This window comes from Hemicordylus capensis, chromosome 4 (assembly GCF_027244095.1).
Source record: "Hemicordylus capensis ecotype Gifberg chromosome 4, rHemCap1.1.pri, whole genome shotgun sequence".
Taxonomy (NCBI): domain Eukaryota; kingdom Metazoa; phylum Chordata; class Lepidosauria; order Squamata; family Cordylidae; genus Hemicordylus; species Hemicordylus capensis.
In genome coordinates this window covers 313,535,542-313,556,443 of record NC_069660.1, presented here as the reverse complement: position 1 = coordinate 313,556,443, position 20,902 = coordinate 313,535,542, and the positions used below count along the sequence as shown (strand labels likewise).

Here is a 20,902-nt window from a genome sequence, read left to right as displayed (position 1 = left end):
TCTTGGGCCTGATCCAGCAGGGCTGTTCTTATGTTCTAACCTCATCAAATAGTGATTTGCTCATAACATGTCTAAGCTGCCATCTCATCTCCCAATAAAATGAAATTGAGCAAGTTTATATATCAGATTGCATCTAGGGATTGTTTGGACTAAAAGATCAGCAGCTACTGAACACGTTGAATACTATAAGGTTCCCATTTAGATGGTCTCACTTAGTCAACAATTTCAGAAGCAGGAGCATATAGAGACAGCTGGGGATCTGCCCACCATGACAGAAGGGATAATTTTAAAGTCATTCTCTCTCAGACAATATGCAGTTGGCCGTTAATTCCCTACCCCCAATCACTAATGTTCTTCTTATTAACATACACATAAGGAGGGCTGCGTAATTAGTGCAGGATGTCAAAGATCAACTTGCATTAATGTAGCAACTGTGACCTTTTTGAGAAGGAATAGCAGCAGCTGAGGGCAGATGGCAGATGTGGGTTGCCCTAATGAAAAACTGTTCTTTTAAAAGCTGTAAAGAGAAACAGCAGCCTTTTCCTTTGGAGTCGGCAGTTCTACATGATCCATCTGTGTTAATGCTGGCAAAAATAGTTAAGAGGGATGTATGTAGGGGAGAATTAAATACTCTTTGAATCCAACATCTTAAAAACTATGATGCACTCACAGAACAAGCAACATAGATCAAGTGGGGTTACTGCATTGATTTGGACCAACTAGCAATTTTAAATTGCTGGAATCCTACATTTTATGTTGTCATTGAACTGGTGCATAAAATGTGACTACTAAATAATGAACCCATTCACTGCAGTGTTGGGCTTCTTGGGTATAGGTTTGAGCAATGATGGTGATTTAAGTGTATAAAAGTGTAGGTTCTAAACATTTCTGTTTCTGCAGCTGCAGCACTTAAGGCTAACATTCTGAGAGTTGATCTAAATGTTAAAGTCAGTGTGGGGGTTAGCATCCCCTGTGATGAATTCATCTAGTACCACTACATAACAGCTGCATCATTTAGCTCACAATGTAAGTTCTGAAGGGAGATGTGAGGAAATCTCCATATTTAACTATGTAAGAAACGTGTATGCTGGCATCAACATTCATGTGTTCAATCAGGGCAGATGGGAAAAGGTTGTATGGGTTGAAACTAACTTCAGATAATGTTCTTGAGATCTGATCCCGAGGACTGTTGGCTCTTGGATTGCTTGCTGGTGAGCTGAACAGTAGGGCTCCGTCTGTTGATGCTTTCCAGTGCTTAGTCGCTTGAAAGTAACCTTTGGTTTCATGCTACAAATGTTGAACATGAAGCATATTTTAAAACACTACCAGTGAGCTGCATACTCTCTCTCCCTGTCTCCCAGGCACCTAGACTTTAGGGATTTGCATGAAACCAGCTGGCCTGGTTCGGTCAGGACCGGACTTGAACCAGACTGGGCCAGTTTGGTCCGGCACCCCTTGAACCCCCCCGCCTTGGGAGGGGTTGCGGACCAATTATTTTAACCTTATTCCCCCTTGAGGGAGTTCCTGGAGGCTGAGTGGAGGGGGTTCCGCAGAGGTTCCCCCTCCCCCTGCCATCCTTCCTCATGCCCCTCTTTGCCCATTTGGGCACTCTTTGGCCGGTTTTCGGCCTTCACCTGGCGGCCATTATGGAGGCCGCACGCCTGCCAAAGAGCGTCCGAATGGGCGAAGAGGGGCATGAGGAAGGCCGACAGGGGAGGGGGAACTTCCACAGATCTCCCCACCTGCCGCCTCCAGGAACTCCCCTGAGGGGGAATAAGGTGGATTTTTTAAAAGAAAGAAAGAAAGAAAATGGTCTGCAAACCCACCGAACATTTGGGGATGTTCGGTCCGGAGTCGGACCAACAGGGGATGGTCCCTGTTTGACGTTGAACCTGTTTGCACATCCCTACTAGATTTCACCCTCTCCTGTATACTACACACCATCCGGCTTGTTGGTTTTGTTATCTCACTTGTCTGCCCTGAGTTGTTTTGTCTTGCCATTAGTAAATAAAGATAAAATAATATTTGTTGTTGCACAGCTTGTTTGATAGTAATCTTCTTATTCTGAAGGTTGGAAGGTTTGTGTTAAGGATTAGAGCACATCCCTGTGCTTGTTTTATGTTTTGAGTTTTAAATGTAAGGTCACATCTAGTTGGACTGTAAGGGCCAGTTCCTGAGCAGTGCAGGATATTTCTCTGGCCGTTTCCCTCACTATTCCAGTGAGATACATAAGAGGCAACTGTCATGATTTCTTCCCATACCACAGGACTTGTAGGCAAGGGTAAGGATGTTGGTAATCTCGCCCATGTGGTATAGTGGTTAGAGTGTTGGACTAGAACCAGGGAGACCTAAGTTCATAATCCCCACTCAGCCAAGAAACTCACTGGATGACTCTGGGCCAGTCATGCATCTCTCAGCCTGACCTACCTCACAGGGTTGTTGTGAGGATAAACATAACCATGTACAATGCTCTGGGCTCCTTGGAGGAAGAGCAGGATATAAATGTAAAAATAAATAAAATATCTTCCTGCAAACATTGCCAGGGAGACATGGGAAGGAATCACACCTTTACCATGTCTTCCTCCTCTTAGAAACTTACTGTAATTTGTCTACCAAAAAACTACTATAGTTTCCTTTTCAACTGTGTGTGTGTGTGTGTGTGTGTGTGTGTGTATATATATAGGGGTGGGGAGATGGGGACAGGGACTGACAGACTGGCTTCAAATTGCTTATTGCTAATCAGTCCCACACTTTCCCCTGCCCCAAAGAAGAAAAGGTTGCTTTCACAAGTCATGGGGGGAACGGTGTTGTGCACACACTCTTTGTGGGGGAAATGCTGGTCTTGTGGTCTTGTGACAATATTGTAATAGACAATTTCTTGAATATAGCATTTTGAGAAAAAAGGCAGAGAAAACAAGGGAAAGTGTTACATTAATTTAACACAGCATGTTGATCTGATTAATGTAATATGACATTTTTCTTGGTAAAGCAGCTTACAAGGAATTTAAATCAATATACTAGCTTCCTGGGGAAATATATCATTATAAAATTAATGTAATTGAGCAGTAGCTCTAATTAGTAGATATTAATCTCACAATCATTTTCAGGAATCAAGTAAACATCCACCAATAAGTGCAGAAGAACTTCAAGCTTTCAGTGTAATTCTGTTAAGCTGTGATTTATCTCTAAACTTTCATCATTTTGAAGATGAAAAGCTCTATCAGGCCCAAGTATTAATAATAATTCATTTTTCATGTAGGTTATCTCTTCTCACACAGCTATTCACTGGGTTGGTTATTATTAATTATTCTTCAGGCTAACAGAGCTATTTAAACATCCACTGGTAGACTTATTATTAGAGATGTGTACGAATCGATTTTTTGCTATTCGGTTTGAGATTGAATAGAATCAGCCAGATTCAATTTGAACTCAAATCTTATCAGATTCGATTCGAGTTGGATTAGATTCAATTTGGATTTGGATTGGTTCTGCCCTCTTCTAAAGGACCCAAGGGCACCAAATTTGTGTGGTGGGTAGGTCCCCATGGGTGCCACCTACCACCCATATTTCAAGGCAGGGGGCACTTGGTTGATTTTTATTTTATTTTAGTTTTTACTGATTTTGTATATTTCCTCCATAGGATATAATGGGGATTCAACATTGCCCTATCCTAACTCTAACATGGATCTCCAGCTCTCTCTCTCTTTTTTTAATAAATTAAAAAAAAATTGTAAACCTCAATTGGATTCAAATAGAATCTGGCGTGATTCAATTTGAGCTCAAATTTGGCCAGAGGTGTCTTGGCAGATTCGTTTCAAGCTTGAATCACCCAAATTGACCAGATTTAGGTTGAATCAATTCAAATGCAAATCAATTCGCACATCCCTACTTGTTATATAGTTAATGTTTTATATTAGAATCACAATCTAAGTGGAAGGAGCACCAGAATATGCTTTGTGGTAAATTATAGTTTGGTGAAAGCTAGAATTAGATTAACATTCTTAGATAATGGCGATGGACTATGTTTGGCCTTCAGGAAAAAACATCTAAAACTCAAAATAGGGGTGACCTTAGGGGAGGGCAAGCAGGGTGACTGCCTAGACCCTGCTCCTGTTGCCTTCAAAATTAAATGGAAGCGGTCCTCCGCATTGACTGTTTTGCCCCAGGCCCTGTACCCTGCTAACAGTGGGTGGGGGGACATGTGAGCGCTAAATAGTTGATCAGCTCCCGAGGGCATCTATCTATCTATGGTATCTAGAGAAAAGAAATTGTGAGTAGTTCAATTTAGGGATATACACAAATTGAGATTCAAGCACAGATTCAGAGCCGAACTGGTTTGTGGAGCTGCCATACCGATTCGACTGGTGGAGGGTAGTGGAGAGCAGCACTTTTAAAAGTGAGGACAGCAGTCTTTACCTGCTCTTTCGCATATGCGGAAGCCATGTGCCTGCTGCCTCTGTGTGGTGGCTGTTGGGGGGAGCTCCACAGCAGCAGGAAGCTGCGTGGAGCGATGGAGGCGCGAGTAAGGACCTGCTGTCCTCACTTTTAAAAGTGCTGCTCGCTCCCCCGCCCCCCGTGCTGCCCTCCACCCCAGTCGAATCAGTTCAGCCGCATGAACCAGTTTGGCTTTGAATCTGTGCTCGAATTCCAATTTGTGCACATCCCTAGTTCAATTACAGAATTCATACTGGACCTGCATACTCACTGTGCTGGTGTTTATATTCATCTTTATTTATTTATTTATTTATTTGATTTCTGTTCCGCCCTTCCAAAAATGGCTCAGGGCAGTTTACACAGAGAAATAATGAATGAATAAGATGGATCCCTGTCCCCAAAGGGCTCACAATCTAAAAAGTAACATAAGATAGACATCAGCAACAGTCACTGGAAGTACTGTGCTGGGGATGGTCGTAGCCATGACGCCACCTCCATCTCTTTTCTCCCACCCTTTTGTGATTTCGGTTTTGCAGAACATATATGGATCTCTTTCTCACCCTTTCAGGCCCATGTAATGCATGGGCCTACAGAAGACCTGTGAAGATTTGAAAAAAACAAAAAAAGCCAAACATGATTCACTTGCGCTGATCTAATCTTATCTAATTCTGCATATTTGCAGAGAGAGGGGTGGAAAAATTTCCCACGCTTTATTTTTCCGTGGAAAATGTTGCATTTCTCAAATTGTTACTTGGCTGCTTCAAAAACTTTTGAGATAAAGTGAGGGGAATTAATATGCTGGAGCTGTATTAAATAAGTTAAATAACATGCTGAAGTATTGGGCATCAGGGAAATTTGTGTAGCAGTTTTTCCAGGGGGAAAAAATGCAAATGTTATGCAACTATTTTCAATTCAGATTTTTTCGGAAAACCCACCTCTCTGCATATTTGCATAGAAAAGGGAGCGTGTGCATCCATAATAGCTTTGCTTGTGTATGCTCACTGGCCAAGGTTTGTGTCAAGTGAACACAAAACTGTATGTGAAGTTTTTAGGAAAGCAGCCAATGTTAATTCACATTGTTGTTGTAAATTTGACCCTTTCATTTGCGAAAATATGACTTTAAATTGGTGACACAGAGATGAGGCACTTTGAAAAAGACATCCAAAGGTCATAACTAAGTTTGTTTTAATTGTAAACCGCCCTGAGCCATTTAAGGGCGGTATGTAGTGTGTGTGTGTGTGTGTGTGTGTGTGTGTGTGTGTGTGTGTGTGTGTTTGCATGTTGTGTTTGCATGTTGTGTTCAAGTGGGAGAGGAAGCTCCAATGACTTGCACTTTGTGTGACATTCACCTCATGTCTCACTGATGGTGACATCCATGAGTTCCAAGCACAAGGAATACATGTGTTCCACATGCCACCTTTGATGCTGAACAGGATGCTTGGAGAACATCTCTTTTTCCCCATCCCCGACCACACCCCAGTTTTTTGCTTTTTTAATGTGCAAATCTGTCATTGGTAACACAAAAAGTGTTGCTTAGTGTTTTTGAGCATAATTTACATCCAAAGTAGGCTGGAATCTGGAAAAATATTGGAGAAAATAATGAATATGGTCTGAGTGAAATAATATTTAAAGCAGTTTATGCTATGCTAACTAGCATAGCAGTTTATGCTATGCTATATATTATATATATAACTCATCTCTGTTTGTTTTACTGTAGGTGAAAAATGACTATATGGTAGAAATAGCAGATCAGGTGGACCAAGAAATTGCCTTGAAGCTAGGTTGTCTTGAAATCCGGTAAGCTGAAATTTTACATATTTTATTAGTCAATTTTTATTTGCAAACTGACTGGAAGCAAGAGTTTCACTGCAAAACAGTCTCCCATGATCCCACGTTTTACAGGTAGTCAAGAAGGATGACATGCACTTAGTGGCTCTCCCAACTCCTACCAGATCTTGCTTGGAGGTTGGACATGTTTCTATTGTTGTGGCTATCTTTTCTGGAAGTGCCCTTTGAATGATAATACATAATGCTGTGGTGTAACTCCTGAGGCATTCTGGTTTAAAAAAAAAAAAAAAAGATGCCTGAATAGAGTTGGCTGCTGGAGGGAAAAATATTGTGCTTCCAACGCTGCTGCTTCCACCATCCACAGAGGTGTGTGGCATAAAATAATATTTTTAAAAGAAAAAAGATCTGCCATCTGCACTTATAAACTGTAAGCCACCCCCATAAAACTTTGCACTCTTCCTCCCCCCCCACCCCTCTCCCAAGCACATTGCCTAAAAATGGGATCTGTTTGGGTCAATCCTAGTCGGAACTAGTGTCATTCTGAGGAGGGCAAAAATGGTGATTGTCAGTATGCTTAGAAATTTCCCAGGCCCTTGAAAAATGGCCGAAATAGTCTTCCTGTTTTTGCTGGCTCCGGATCTGATAGAGTTAATGGAAGGGTAGTTTTGGGTTTGCTCTAGAACACTGTCTTTTCTTCCTTGTAATTCGTCTCAGCATTTAGTTGTTTGAAGCAACATTTTTACAGAGCAACAAATAAACTGAGAGAAGCGAGTTCAAGAATGTTTTTCAGTTGTGTGACAGGTGGGACCTTGCCCAAGAAAAAACTTGAAGCAGCTTGAAACAGTCGGTCTGAACCTCTTTGATCTGAAACCTCTCTTTTTTTAAAGAAAGGGAAAGGGGGGAAAGTGAACTTGAGAACAGCACTCGTCATCTTGACACCCTTTTGAGCACAAAGCTCTGTCCAGGGCTATTGTGTGCCTTAAAACTAGGCAACAGGCTTCGGAGGCTGTCAGGCAGCCAAGTTGCTTCAGTGACCATCACTGGCAAGGAGATGGGGGTGTCTCCTAATAAAACCTCCAGGCTCCACCTCAAGGTTACAAATTCTGTTTCTCTGACAAATATGAAGCTGCCTTATCTGAAGTCAGACAGCCAGGCCATATTATTGTGTATACTGACTGACTGGCATTGGCTCACCAGCATTCAAGAGCCAATGATTTTATTTCCCAGCCATACCTGGAGATTTCAGGGATTGAACCTGACATGTGAAGCCTGTACTTAACTACTGGACTATAGCCCCCTACACAAGGCACATACTGGAAATACTGAGGAATGCGTTAAACTACCCCCGGTTACCCTGCCCTGCCCTCCCGCCCGCAATACATGGTCCAGGAGAAGGGCTGTTTTCCCTGGTAGCTGCAGCCTCAGATATTGGGTGGAATTACTTCAGTGAGGTGAATCAGAGACTTCTTCATGATGTCCTTTCAGAAGTTGCAGCCATAGCCTGCCGAGTCTTTAGCTGCGATCCAGTCTTTTCAGGGGCCTACTCTATAAGCCAGCGTGGTGTAGTGGCTAGAATGCTGGACTAGGAGTGGGGAGACCTGAGTTCAAATCCCCATTCAGCCATGAGACTTGCTGGGTGACTCTGGGCCAGTCACTTCTCTTTCAGCCTAACCTACTTCACTGGGTTGTTGTGAGGAGAAACAAGTATGTAATACACTGCTCTGGGCTCCTTGGAGGAAGAGCAGGATATAAAATGTAAATAATAATAATAAATAATAACTTCTACACAGAGTACCATAGCCCCACCTTCTCTCTAGAGATCACAAGATTGCTTGGACTGGACTATGGGATGTTAGTCAAGTTGCTGACTACCCCACATTAAGACCTAGATGTGTGGTTTTTTAAAAACCGTTATTGAGAAGGTTTCCAATGTAGTGTAAAGACACACATGCAGACTGCAAGCTTGATTCTGGGTGTCTTGTGAGCTTCAGAACTGAGCAATTGGCTTAGTAGGCTGGTATGGAGCCAAAGTGTATTTGTCTTTGGATATCTCAATACCGACTCTAGCATTGTAGCATATTTCTACCTTAACATGGACACCCTTGTTGCCATGTCGTGGGCAAGGCAGGTTTCCTGGCAAGGATTCTTTGCTTCCATCTGCCAACTACCTACTCTTAGACCTTTCCTCTTCAGCTGTATGCTGAGCAATACAAGATTAGGAAGACTTCAGGGTCTTCCCTAAAGTGAGGGTCCCATAGTGGATTCCAGTTTAACCCCAGTCCAGTCCAGCTGGGGTTAAATACATTTTGTAGTATTTGGATTTCACAGATAGAAATTTTTTTCTTTTTTTCTTATTTAGATAGTTAATACAGTGCACTGTTAATTCTCTAAGCATATTTTCACCGTTCAGTGTCTTCTAGTTGAGACAGTTGCTCTGGTTATTCTATCTTCTTTCACTTGCAAATTAACAATCAATAAGAAATTAGTGGGAAATCGAGCAACTGAGTAATAGGGGGAGAAAAGCAAATCTTGAGCAGTACTTCTGAGTGGGAGACCATGATTCAGAATATTGTTGACAGCCAAGACTGATGATAGCTGGTCCCTGGCAGGGGAGGAGTCCAGGAAAGAGGTTTGCCACTGTAGGCAGAAAAACGGGAGTCTGGCCTCTTACAAATCTCAGCTTTAAACTGTCTGTGACCTGCAGAAGTATATCAAAATGCCTTACAAGACTCCAACCAAGATTTGAGTGAGATCTCATATGATCAAGGCCTTTCCTGCCAGGTAGTGGTAAAGGCCTGCTGGCAGGCTCAGGTGGGGGTGGAGTCAACAGGAAAGCTTGACAGGGCAGAAACCAAACTGAAGCTCTCTCTCTACACAGCAGCTGGGGTTCATTTAGTCAGTGGCAGAACTTGCCAACAGAGTTCTCTACCAACATGCCTGTGGTATCATGTGGGTGGTGCAGTTGCCAGAGGTGGGGGACTGTTTGGTTTAGCTAAAACCATGCATTAGTCTCCTTTCCACTACAAGCACCACTCAGGTCAGTGTGAAGTTGTATATAGAAAACTGTTTAAATACCTAAAAGCAAGCACACTTAATGCCAAGCCCCAATTAAAATATCCCACTCTCAATTGAAATTTCCATATTGAATGGTTGATGGAATAGCTAGGTTCTCACCCACCACCCCAAACTAGTCAAGTTTCTGTTCTCAAGCCTGCCTGCAGAGGACATTCCATTGTTTTACACCATAATAGCAAAAGTCCTTTCATAGCTGCCCAGAAGCCTGACACTCGGCCAGTCAGTCACTAGTATCTTGTCAATTACAGGTAAGTGCTACACACAAGACTGTCTTTGAAGGCTGTTCAGGGATTTAAAATTGTATAAATTCTACTGCCAGAATTTGACTGAAGGCGTCTGATCAGGTCACATTATCTCAGTCCTTTATCATAAGGTGCTGCTCAACTTTTGAAAGCCCCAATGCTGAGACTGGAGCATCTCAAGAATTATCTCCCCAACCATATGAGCCTGCCTGAGCAGTATGATCCCCCTCAAAGTTTCTCTTCTGGATCCACCACCACTGGATATATTTTTGGTAGCCTGAAGAGTTAGTCCACTGAGTTGTAGAACAGCCTTCCTAGAGAAATTCGCCTGGCGCCATCACTGCTATCTTTCCACTAGGCAGTGAATACTGTTTTATTCCAACAGGCATCTCCTGGTTACTATTTCTAAGATTTTACTGCTGCTGTGCTTTCAAATGTTGTAATTTTGTGTAAGATTATTTGTCTTACGTTTTTATTGTTTGTAAGCCACTTTGTTTATTTTATTGTTTTTTTTTAAATTGGGGTAAGTAAATAAACAGTCACAAATAGGAACTATCCAAAGCATTCCTTAGGTTTACCCTGGCCTTCATGCCACAAAATGTAATCTCCGCAGAGTTGTAAGGTTCCTGTGCCCTTGAAAACTAAAGCACAACTATTATTTATATACAGATTTTCAACAAGTTCTCAAAGTGATTTACATAGAAAAAGAATAATGAGAATATTGTTCCCTGTCCCCAGTCTAAAAAGAACACAAGGTAGCAGCAACCACTGGAGGGGTGTTGTGTTAGGGTGAATGGAGCCAGTTGCTCTCCCCCTACTTAATATGAAGAGCATGACCACTTTGAAAAGCGCCTCTTTGCTCACTTAGCAGGGCTTTCTTCTTCCTGGAATGTTTGGGATATGAGAAGTATTTTTAATGAGATACTTTGAATCTATCTCATGATTTAGTAGCATTATGGCAATTCAGTTCTTGCATAATTAGACAAACCTCAGAGGGTTCTATTGGTCAAATTGCTGAGATAATAATTCTTAGCAGTGCGCTCATGCTTTCCTTCTGGGCTTTTGCAGACAAGTAATTGTTCAAACTTTTCTTTGTTGATTTTAGGCGATCGTACTGGGAGATGAGAGGCAATGCACTAGAAAAGAAGTCAAACTATGAAGTATTGGAGTGAGTATACAATTTCAGCTGCAGGCCTATGTTGTCTTTTGCTTGGGAAATGAAGATAAGTTCGATTAGAAGCTGCACTGCTGGCACTCTTCGCAGGGAGGTCATGATATGAAGACTGCTGTTATTGGTTTAATTAAGATAAAATGGGAAATTGTAAAACCTAATCAATTTTAGACTTCTCAACTTATTGAGAAGGCAAGGGCTCATCAGCTCTTACTTGACCAAGGTAAACTGGAATGTTCATATTTTAAACCTGCTGATATGCCGGGAGATGGTGTTTTCAGTCATCTGCATTCTGTTAATGCTTTTGGGATCAGCTGGGCTAGTCCTACAGATTTAGCAGCACTTTATATAAAATTGATTTTCTATTTGTGATTAGACTAATCAGTCACAGGACTAAATTACACTGATTTGTTTAATTACTTACCAGCTCCTGGAAATTTACAATCTGTGGCTTTGTTTTCCTTTTTGCTTCCCTTCTGCCTGTACTGAGTTACCATGCAGTTAGGAAAAAACAAATTGCCCAACATTGCTTCAGGTTTGAGTAATTTATTGTTAAAAGCCAGAATATTGACTTAGGCAAACTGTGACAATTCAGATATGAGCAAAATCTAGGGATGTGGTATGCCTGTTGCCAGGCCACGAAGGGAAGGGTGAGGTGATGAATTGCTAGGCAACAGAAGGCGGATCATTTGCTCCGAGAGACATGAACTTTCTAGAGCTGATGCATTTCTGAGGTGCTCTGAGCTCTGTTCTCTATGGTCACGGGAGGAGCTTCAGCACGAACTCCAGGTTACAGCAGATGCAGAATTTGAAAGACCACAGTTGCAGCAACCTAACCAACTTGAAACCGAAGGTTCATATTGAGGTTTCAAGACATTGGCAGAACTCTGGTTAGGAAGAAATCCCACATTTGGACAGTAAAAATGCTGACCTAAGGTACGCTTACCCATGGTATGGTGTTATGTTTGAATTCAGCCTGAAATGGTGGCTTCTAGCCAAATTACCAAAGAGTTTTATTAGTTTTGCATCCTATTTCAGAGGAGACGTTGCTACAATCCATTAAAGGTTACTTTTGCTTTCATTTGCTTTGGTGGATCAGTGTGTCAGCACATGTTCTAGGAAATTAGCATGCCTCACTGCTTAAACCCTTATGGAAAGTAGAAATGTACAAGAGGGTGTAGAACCAAAGTTAACATTCAGCCTCCTGTCTGCATGATGTCATCGAGACACAGAGAGATTTGCAGGAAGCACTCTGAAAACAAAGATGGTGAAATTTGCAAACCATATTGAAGTGCTGTACAAATGGAAAAAACCCCTTCACAACACTTTAAGGGTTGCACTGTTCGGCATGGCTTCAGTGTTTCCTGCTGTGTAATACCCTGTATTGTAACTGTTTCAATTCTTCCATTTATATCTTTACAGCAGTTAACTTCTCCTTAGCCTCTGTCTGTTTGTGTTCACAGAATTTCTCTGAAGAAACTCACTTTGAAATAGACATTTAAGTACTGAGGATCACAATGAGTTCTAATGCTTGCTCTTAACTATCTTTTATAAGGACTTGGTATAGCACCTTTGTGTCCCCCCCAGTTTTTTTTTTTTGTTTTTTTAAATTGTGGAATCGGGCAGTTCATGGTAGAAACCTTGCAGTCAGGAAAGGTTTGTGATACAAGCATACATTATGGGCTGGATTCAAAGAACTAGAAGGGAGATAGCTACTGGTTTAAAAAAAAAAACATTTTCAAATGCTTGTAGAATAAGTCCCATAGTGTTGTAACAGATAATTTTCATGCTTCCATAGGCTGTTGGCTGTTGTAGAAGTAGAACAAATTTGGGTTTAGTTTCACTTTTTTCACAAAACAATCTATCTTGAGGTGTAAAACATCCAAGTAGGGATCTGCATGAACCTGTTCGGAGGCCCTTTTACCGGCGGTTGAACACTGGGAGGTTCAAAGTAGAGGCTGTTGGACTTTAAGGGTGGGGGAGGGTGCACTTGCCCCTCCCTCCACTTTTCCCTTGCCGGTGCTCTGTTTTTCTAAAGTCCTTTGGGGCACCAGCGTACCTCCCTGCCGCCCTGTCCCCTTTTTGGCCGGAAGGAGCCGGAAGTACCTGGCGCATGTGCGAGCCTGCTCAATGTGAGCACGAGCAAGCATGATGTTTGTGCGCAGGCGCCTGGCGAACGCTCGCTCTCCAGGTACTTCCAGCCGAAGAGGGGACGGGGCGGCAGGGAAGTATGCTGCTGCCCCAAAGGACTTTACAACAATCAAGCACCAGCAGGGGGAAAGCGGAGGGAGGGATAAGTGTACCCTCCCCCCTCGTAAAATCCGACCTCACTGCCTTCGAACCACGCCCGCCTGGTTTCGTGCACATCCCTAAAGCCAAGTGAGAAAAGACACCTTTAGATCTAGCCCTACGAATCTGGAAGGCGAGCTCTTTTATTTTTAAAGAGCCCCTGGTGGCGCAGTGGTAAAACTGCCGCCCTGTAACCAGAAGGTTACAAGTTCAATCCTGACCAGGGGCTCAAGGTTGACTCAGCCTTCCATCCTTCCGAGGTCGGTAAAATGAGTACCCAGAATGTTGGGGGCAATATGCTAAATCATTGTAAACCGCTTAGAGAGCTCTGGCTATAAAGCGGTATATAAATGTAAGTGCTATTGCTATTGCTATTAAATAACAATTATAATATCTCTAGAAATTATGTAACTATTTCTATGCTTATATTTACATCCCTCCAGCAGTTAACCTCTTCATAGCATTTTTGTCTGTTTCCTCATTTTGCATGAAGAGTTGATGGTTCTCCAATTAAAACTTACTGAAGAACATTAGTATAACTCCTTGCCATTCAGTTAGTTGTCTCTGTGGATGATGGGCAGTTGTATTAGGGCAAGTTTAGATTACCCATGGTTTGTTGGATCATGAACACAATAGGAATATCTGCCAAGTCCATGAATTTCCGCCTTCCATTCTCAGCTGCAAGAAAGGAATGTTTGTAAACACAGCTTTCAGTTTTGGATGTGGTTTAACTAACCAGGATGTTTATATCACCGCTCCACACCTAAAAGAGGAGAAATAGGAAGCAGGAGGAGGACTCAGCACTCAATCCTCCTGCGTTTACAATCCATAATGTGTTGGATTGTCTGAACGTGACCCATTTGTTGAACAAGAGTAAATTCACATCCTATGAAATGTTTTAATTGTATGTATAATCCAGGAATTTGCACAGACAGATTATTTGCTTGTACCTTAGGAACATAGGAAGCTGCCATATACTGAGTCAGACCATTGGTCTACCTAGCTCAGTATTGTCTTCGCAGACTAGCAGTGGCTTCTCCAAGGTTGCTTGCAAGAATCTCTCTCAGCGCTATCTTGGAGAAGCCAGGGAAGAAACTTGAAACATTCTGCTCTTCCCCAAGCGGCTTCATCCCCTGAGGGGAATATCTTACAGTGCTCCCACTTCTAATTGGGCAGACCCTGCTTAGCTAAGGGGACAAGTCACGCTTGCTACCACAAGACCAGCTCTCCTCTCCTTGTGCTTGTGATTTCCTAGAGTATTTTTCCTTGCATTCTTGCCACCTGTTAACACGTTATTGTTATGCTGGGTTTTTTTTTGTCTGTGTGAGAGATTTAATTAGATATATTTTTGCCACAATAAATGCTTCACCTTAGAAACCTTTGTACTATGTACCTGCACCAACTCTTTGCCAAAGCAAATTATATTCCATACTGATATGCTTTCTTGAAAAGGGCTCTGGTGTATTTCTTTGGTGATGTGTATTGAGGTAGCCTCTCAAAGGCCCAGTCCTACTCTAGAATCCTATTAACCAGCCAGCTATCTCCAAGGAAGAAGCCACCTTGCAGGGCATGAAGGGTGTAAAAGGTTGATCTGCATGCGAAAGCTGTTACAACATAACGTTGTAAAATATTGTTCATACCAAGGCATGACAGCCATGCATTGTAATAACATTAAGGTGACAGTAATGTAAGTTACTTTCATTTTTTAAAAATTCAAAGTTATGTGTCAGAGTGCTTTTGCATGTCATGTAGATTGTCGGATTTATCTAATCCTGCATAGGAAGAAAAACTGCATGCAATTTGTATCTGAGAAGAAATACATCAAAGGACTTAACATTTATGAAAGTTTTATCACGTTCTTTCCCAGTTTAGCATTACTTCAGGCACTCTAGTGCTTACTGCTGTAAGAGAGTGTTCTGCTGCCTTTAATCTTAACCTTTTTATACACGTTGGAGAGTTACTTTTCCAGTTGCATCTGTATTAAAAATGGGGGGGGCGGGGTGCAGGGGCTAAAATCCAATGCAAATGAGCTGGCTGTGTGCATTTGACATCTTTATTAGTGCACCTTTCTGCTCTTCTTTGGAAGTGAGTCATACAGCATTGGTGGTGATTTTTTACTCATCAGTGGTTGGGGTAACCTGTCAGAACAGGTAGTTAGGCAAGAGGACAGGGCCCCTTCTCATGAGTGAAGGACATGGAAATAAGGGAAAGAGTCCTCCTCCTCCCTGGTTTTGGAATCCACTGGAGAGTAAGCTAAATAAGTCATCTTAGAGAGACCGTCTTACTCCTGTATTGAAAGAACTACACTGGCTACCGATAAGTTGCTCACTTGATGGTAGGGCTTGGGAGGGGGAGAAGAGTGTCATGCAACATTCCATGTCAAACTCTGAAAGAACAACAGCTAGGGGTTAGACTTTGAAGAAGAAAACAAGCTAGTCCACATTCAGTCTCTTGCACACGTGTATGTGTGTGTGTACATACACACACACACACACACGCAGGAACTCTCTGAGGTAATCAGAAGTCCATGCTACCATTTCTGTCCCTTATTCTGCAGAATTTCCTGCTCTCATCATGTCTCATTCTGTATCTCACATCTGACCTGAAACACCTCTTACTACATCCTAAGGAATGTTGCCGCATTGCTTTAGCCACAGGCACTATCTCAGGTTTTTTGCTTGGGCAGGGCAGGGCAGGGCAAGTTTTTAGTGGACAAAGAAGAAAATCCACAGGAGGGCAGGGGAGAGAGAGAGGGAGAGAGAGAGAGATGTGCAGCAGCTGCAGTAACAGTTGTAGAACGCCCATGATGGAGTGTTCAGCAATATAAGACTGGCTGCTGCAAACATGTCATGTGCTGACTTTGAGGTTGGGGCCTTCTGGGGCTAGTATCCCAAGTGCATGGATCCAAAAGAATCTCAGCCTTGAAAGGTCAAAGTTTTAGAAGCAAGTTTTTAGGATATTGTCCGAAATCTTCTAGAAGCAAATAGAGTTCACTTGGGCAACTCTACCAACTTGCCTGCAGTGCGATACTTTAGTTTCTGCTGCAAGCATCTGCTCCTTCTCTCTTCCAGCCCCAGCAGTGGGCTTGCTTCCACTATCCCTGTCCTTACTACTACAACTTCAAAAACAATCCTTACAAAAACAATCAAAATGTCCATGCCTCTTAGAAACTCTGAACATTAGCAAATACCAAGTGAGCATATGGTATTGTATTTGCACAGGTTATGGGACAGAAACTGTTAGGGTCCTATAGCATAAAAATGACGGCAGGATTTCCTCCCTCCTTCCATGCACTCAGCCCTGAATATTCTTATCTTTAACAAAGCATATGATGATGTTCTGTGTAAGCTAGCCAGAAAAATGTGAGCCAGAGGGAAACATTTTGAGGTTGAAAAATTAAAGCAAAAGTCACATTCTTCTGTCTTCAGCCTTGGGGTCTGATCTTGATGTTTATAATCTAATTGGAAAGAGAAGCAGCATAGTGGTCAAATCTCTATCTTTTAAAATAAATTGTAGAATAAAATTTGATGTGAACAATTGTTATAAATTAGCAAGTTGAGCTGAAATTGGGTAGTCAGATAAGAAGAAAGTGGAGAGCAAAGGGGCAATGTGTGGTTGACAGTACTGGGCTAGGTGGATTGTTAGTCTGAAAAGGAATCAAACAACTCTAGTGTGTGTATATGTGTGTGTGTGTGTGTGTGTGTGTGTGTATATATGAATGAATGAATGAATGAATGAATGAATGATGTAAGCCTGCAGGAGAGGAGGAGGAACATCTGCCCCCAGGCAATCCCCAGGGTGAGGGACTGGGTGCCTGCCTGTCTGCTTTTGCCCCTCCCTGCTTACTTTCTGCCCCCCAGGACAGGCTGCTGGATTGTGGTGAGGCTCTGCAGGACTGGGGCCCACAGGGAGTGACTTGGCAGTTTCCTGGACTCCAGCTGCCGGAGCTTGCAGCTCAGGGCTATTTAGGGTGCTGCCAGTGGCTTCAGCCCCCCAGAAGCCTGCAGGAGAGGAGAGGGAGAGGAACATCTGCCCCCAGGATGGAGCACCCAGGGTGAGAGACTGGGTGCCTGCCTGACTGCGACTGCTTCTGCCCCCCCAGGACAGGCTGCTGGACTGTGGTGAGGCTTTGCAGGACTGGGGCCCATAGTGGCTGACTTGGCAGTTTTCTGGACTCCAGATGCTGGAGCTTGCTGCTCAGGGCTATTCAGGGTGCTGCCAGTGGTGGTGGGCCTGCTACCGGTGGGGTCACCACTCAAGGGGTGACACCAAAGGGAGTTGCCCCTTTGGTGGAGCCACTTCAGGGGACAGCGAGAATGAGGGCCAGGTCTCCTGGCCCAAGTATTTGTATGGGGGGGGATTTAATAGTGGGGCTTCTGTTTTAATTAGTCCTGGGTGTGATTGTTTTGGAATGTGTCTGGGCTTACCTGGAGATGGGGAGACGGGGCGTGTCCACTGACTGTAGGGTGGCAATTCCGGTGGTGGTGAGGAACAGAAGAAGCAAGGTTGGCAGGTCAGCAGGCCATTGCAAGGGAAGTGGTCTTGGAAATCTAATAGCTGTTTCCCCTTCCGGCTGTCCTGCCAGCTCTTTGACCTTGGGGAGCAGTGCAGACCATCCTTGGAACCTCACCTTGCTCCTCTGTAATGCCAGGTCAGTCCAGAACAAATCAGAAACCATCCATGATTTGATTCTTGATGAAGGCGCTGACCTGGTATGTATTACAGAGACCTGGTTGAGGGAGGCTGGTGACCCGGTCTGGTCCCAGCTTCTCCCTCCAGGTTACTCTGTTGAGGAGTGGGCGAGGGACCGTGGGCAAGGAGGTGGAGTGGCTGTGGTCTATAAGAACAATTTCTCCCTGACCAGGATCCCTGTTGAGGTGTTGGACCATATCGAAAGTGTGTACTTAAGTTTGGGGACCAGGGATAGACTGGGTCTTCCGTTGGTATACTGATCGCCCAGCTGCTCGATGGAGTCCCTAACTGAGCTGATGGACTTGGTCTTGGTGTTGGAGTCCGCCAGGCTTGTGGTACTGGGGGACTTCAGTGTTCATTTCGGGACCAAATTGTCCGGGGTGGCTCAGGAGTTCATAGCGGCCATGACAGCTATGGGTCTATCCCAAGCAGTCTTGGGACCGATGCACATTGCAGGTCACATGCTTGATTTGGTCTTTCACTCTGATTAGGGTGGTGTTCCGTGGGTGGGGACTCCAATTTCCTCATTGTCATGGATGGAGCACCATCTGGTTAAGGTTGGACTTGCAGTCACTTCCCACCTTCACAGGGGTGAGGGACCTATTAGGATGATCTGCCCGAGAAGGTTATTCGATCCAATAGGATTTCAAGAAGCCTTGGAGGGATTTAGTGTTGGCTCTGCCGACAATCCTGTCGATGCCCTGGTGGAAGACTGGAACAGCAAACTCACCGGGCCAATAGACATGATCGCTCCTAAGCGTCCTCTACGACCTGCTTCAAAATTGGCCCCTTGATTTTAGGAAGAACTACAGGGGCTGAAGTGTTGAGGTAGACGACTCGAGCGCAAGTGGAGAAAGACTTGACTCGAATCCGACAGATTACTACATAGAGCGCAGATTATATATGCGCCTCTGAGGGAAGGCAGGATGCCTCCTTGTCTTAAGGAGGAAATTATTAGACCACTTTTGGAGAAGCCTATCTTGGATCCCTCAGAGTTGAGCAACTACAGGCCTGTTTCCAACCTTCCATGGCTGAGCAAGGTAATTGAGAGGGTGGTGGCCTCCCAGCTCCAGGCAGTCTTGGAGGAAACTGATTATCTTGACCCATTTCAAACTGGCTTTCGGGCTGGCTATGGGGTGGAGACTGCCTTGGTCGGCCTGATGGATGATCTCCAGTTGGGAGTTGGCAGAGGAAGTGTGACTCTGTTGGTCCTTTTGGACTTCTCGGCGGCTTTCTATACTATCGCCCATAGTATCCTTCTGGAGCTTCTGAAGGGTTTGGGAGCGGGAGGCACTGCTTTGCGGTGGTTCCGCTCCTATCTTGGGCAGGTTGCAGATGGTGTCCCTTGGAGACTGTTCTACAAAATCTGAACTTTTGTATGGTGTCCCTCAGGGCTCCGTATTAAACCGCTGGGAGAGATCATCAGGAGATTTGGTGCAGAGTGCTATCACTATGCTGATGACACCCAAATCTACTTCCCCATGTCAACATCATCGGGAGGGGGCACAACCTCCCTAAATGCCTGTCTGGATGAGGTAATGGGCTGGATGAGGGATAACAAACTGAGGCTGGATCCAGATAAGACAGATGTACTCATTGTGTGAGGTCGAAACTCTGGAGATGAGATTGATCTCCCTGTTCTGGATGGGGTCACACTTCCCCAGAATGAACAGGTATGCAGTCTGGGGGTGGTTCTGGATCAGAGTCTCTCCCTGGTGTCCCAGGTTGAGGCAGTGCCCAGAAGTGCCTTCTATCAGCTTTGGCTGATACTGCAGCTGAGTCCATTTCTTGAGATAAACGACCTCAGAACAGTGGTACATATGCTGGTAACCTCCAGACTGGATTACTGTAACACGCTCTATGTGGGGCTGCCCTTGTGTATAGTCCGGAAACTACAGCTGATTCAGAATGCAGCAGCCAAGTTGGTCTCTGGGTCATCTTGGAGAGACCATATTACTCCTGTATTGAAAGATCTACACTGGCTGCCGATAACATTTCCAGGCAAAATACAAGGTGCTGTTTATAACCTATAAAGCCCTAAAAGGCTTTGGCCCTGGGTATTTAAGAGAATGTCTTCTTCGTTATGAACCCCACCGCCCTTTGAGATCACGAGGTTCATCTGCAGTTGCCACCAACTCGTTTGGTGGCTACTCGGGGATGGGCCTTCTCTGCTGCTGCCCCAGAGCTTTGGAACGTGCTCCCTGCTGAAATAAGAGCCTCCCCATCTCGGACAACTTTTAAAACAATTTTAAAGATGCACCTATTCACCCAGGCTTTTAATTAAATATTGTTTTAACAGTTTTAGCATTGTTTTAAAACGTTGTTTTTAAATTGTAAATTGTTGTAATGTTTTAACTTTTACTATGTCATTTATTTTGTTTTAACTACTGTTTTAAGGGTATTTTTGGTCATCATTTATTTTAACTAATGTTTTAGCTTTCTGTTTGTTTATTGTAAACTGCCCAGACACGTGAGTTTGGGGCGGTATCTATAACAATTGACAATAAAATTCTGGCATCCCAGGTCCTTGGGAAGGACTCGATGTCTGGATAAAACAAACCAGTCAATAACACCTGTCTGACTGTGTAAACAAGAAATAATAATAATAATAATAGCACCTCAACACCTTAGGGGCCACAGAAATCACCATTAGCCAATTACAAAAAGCAGCTTTGCTGGGAACAGCCTATATTCTGCGACAATATCTATAACAGCAACATTGACAATAAAATTCAGCCATCTCAGGTCCTTGGGAAGGACTCGATGTCTGGATAAAACAAACCAGTCAATAACACCTGTCTGACTGTGTAAACAAGAAATAATAATAATATAAGACCACACAGATTATTTCTCACATTAAGAAATCAACACATTGGACTAGTGGTAAAGGTGAAGTTGTGCCGTTGAGTCGGTGTCGACTCCTGGCACCCACAGAGCCATGTGGCTTTCTTTTGTCGAATACGGGAGGGGTTTACCATTGCCATCTCCCACACAGTATGAGATGATGCCTTTCAGCACCTTCCTATATCACTGCTGCCCGATATAGGTGTTTCCCATAGTCTGGGAAACATAGTCCCATAGTCTGGGAAACATACCAGTGGGATTCAAACCAGCAACCTCTTGCTCCCTAGGCAAGCTACTTCCCCGCTGTGCCATTAAGCTTTCTAGAAAGAATTTTATGTATTTCCCATTGACTTGATGTTATATAAAT

The 20,902-nt window shown here is 43.6% G+C and overlaps 1 protein-coding gene across 7 annotated transcripts in view; it reads left to right on the top strand.

The window, feature by feature from the left end:
* The window catches only part of PTK2 (protein tyrosine kinase 2), a 358,217-nt gene that overhangs the window by 201,745 nt on the left and 135,570 nt on the right, over positions 1-20,902 (top strand). For all 7 annotated transcript variants that reach the window (XM_053243262.1, XM_053243261.1, XM_053243260.1 and 4 more), the window contains 2 exons: positions 6,152-6,231; positions 10,645-10,707. In XM_053243262.1, the coding sequence (XP_053099237.1) occupies positions 6,152-6,231; positions 10,645-10,707 (143 nt within the window). The remainder of the gene's footprint in view (positions 1-6,151; positions 6,232-10,644; positions 10,708-20,902) is intronic.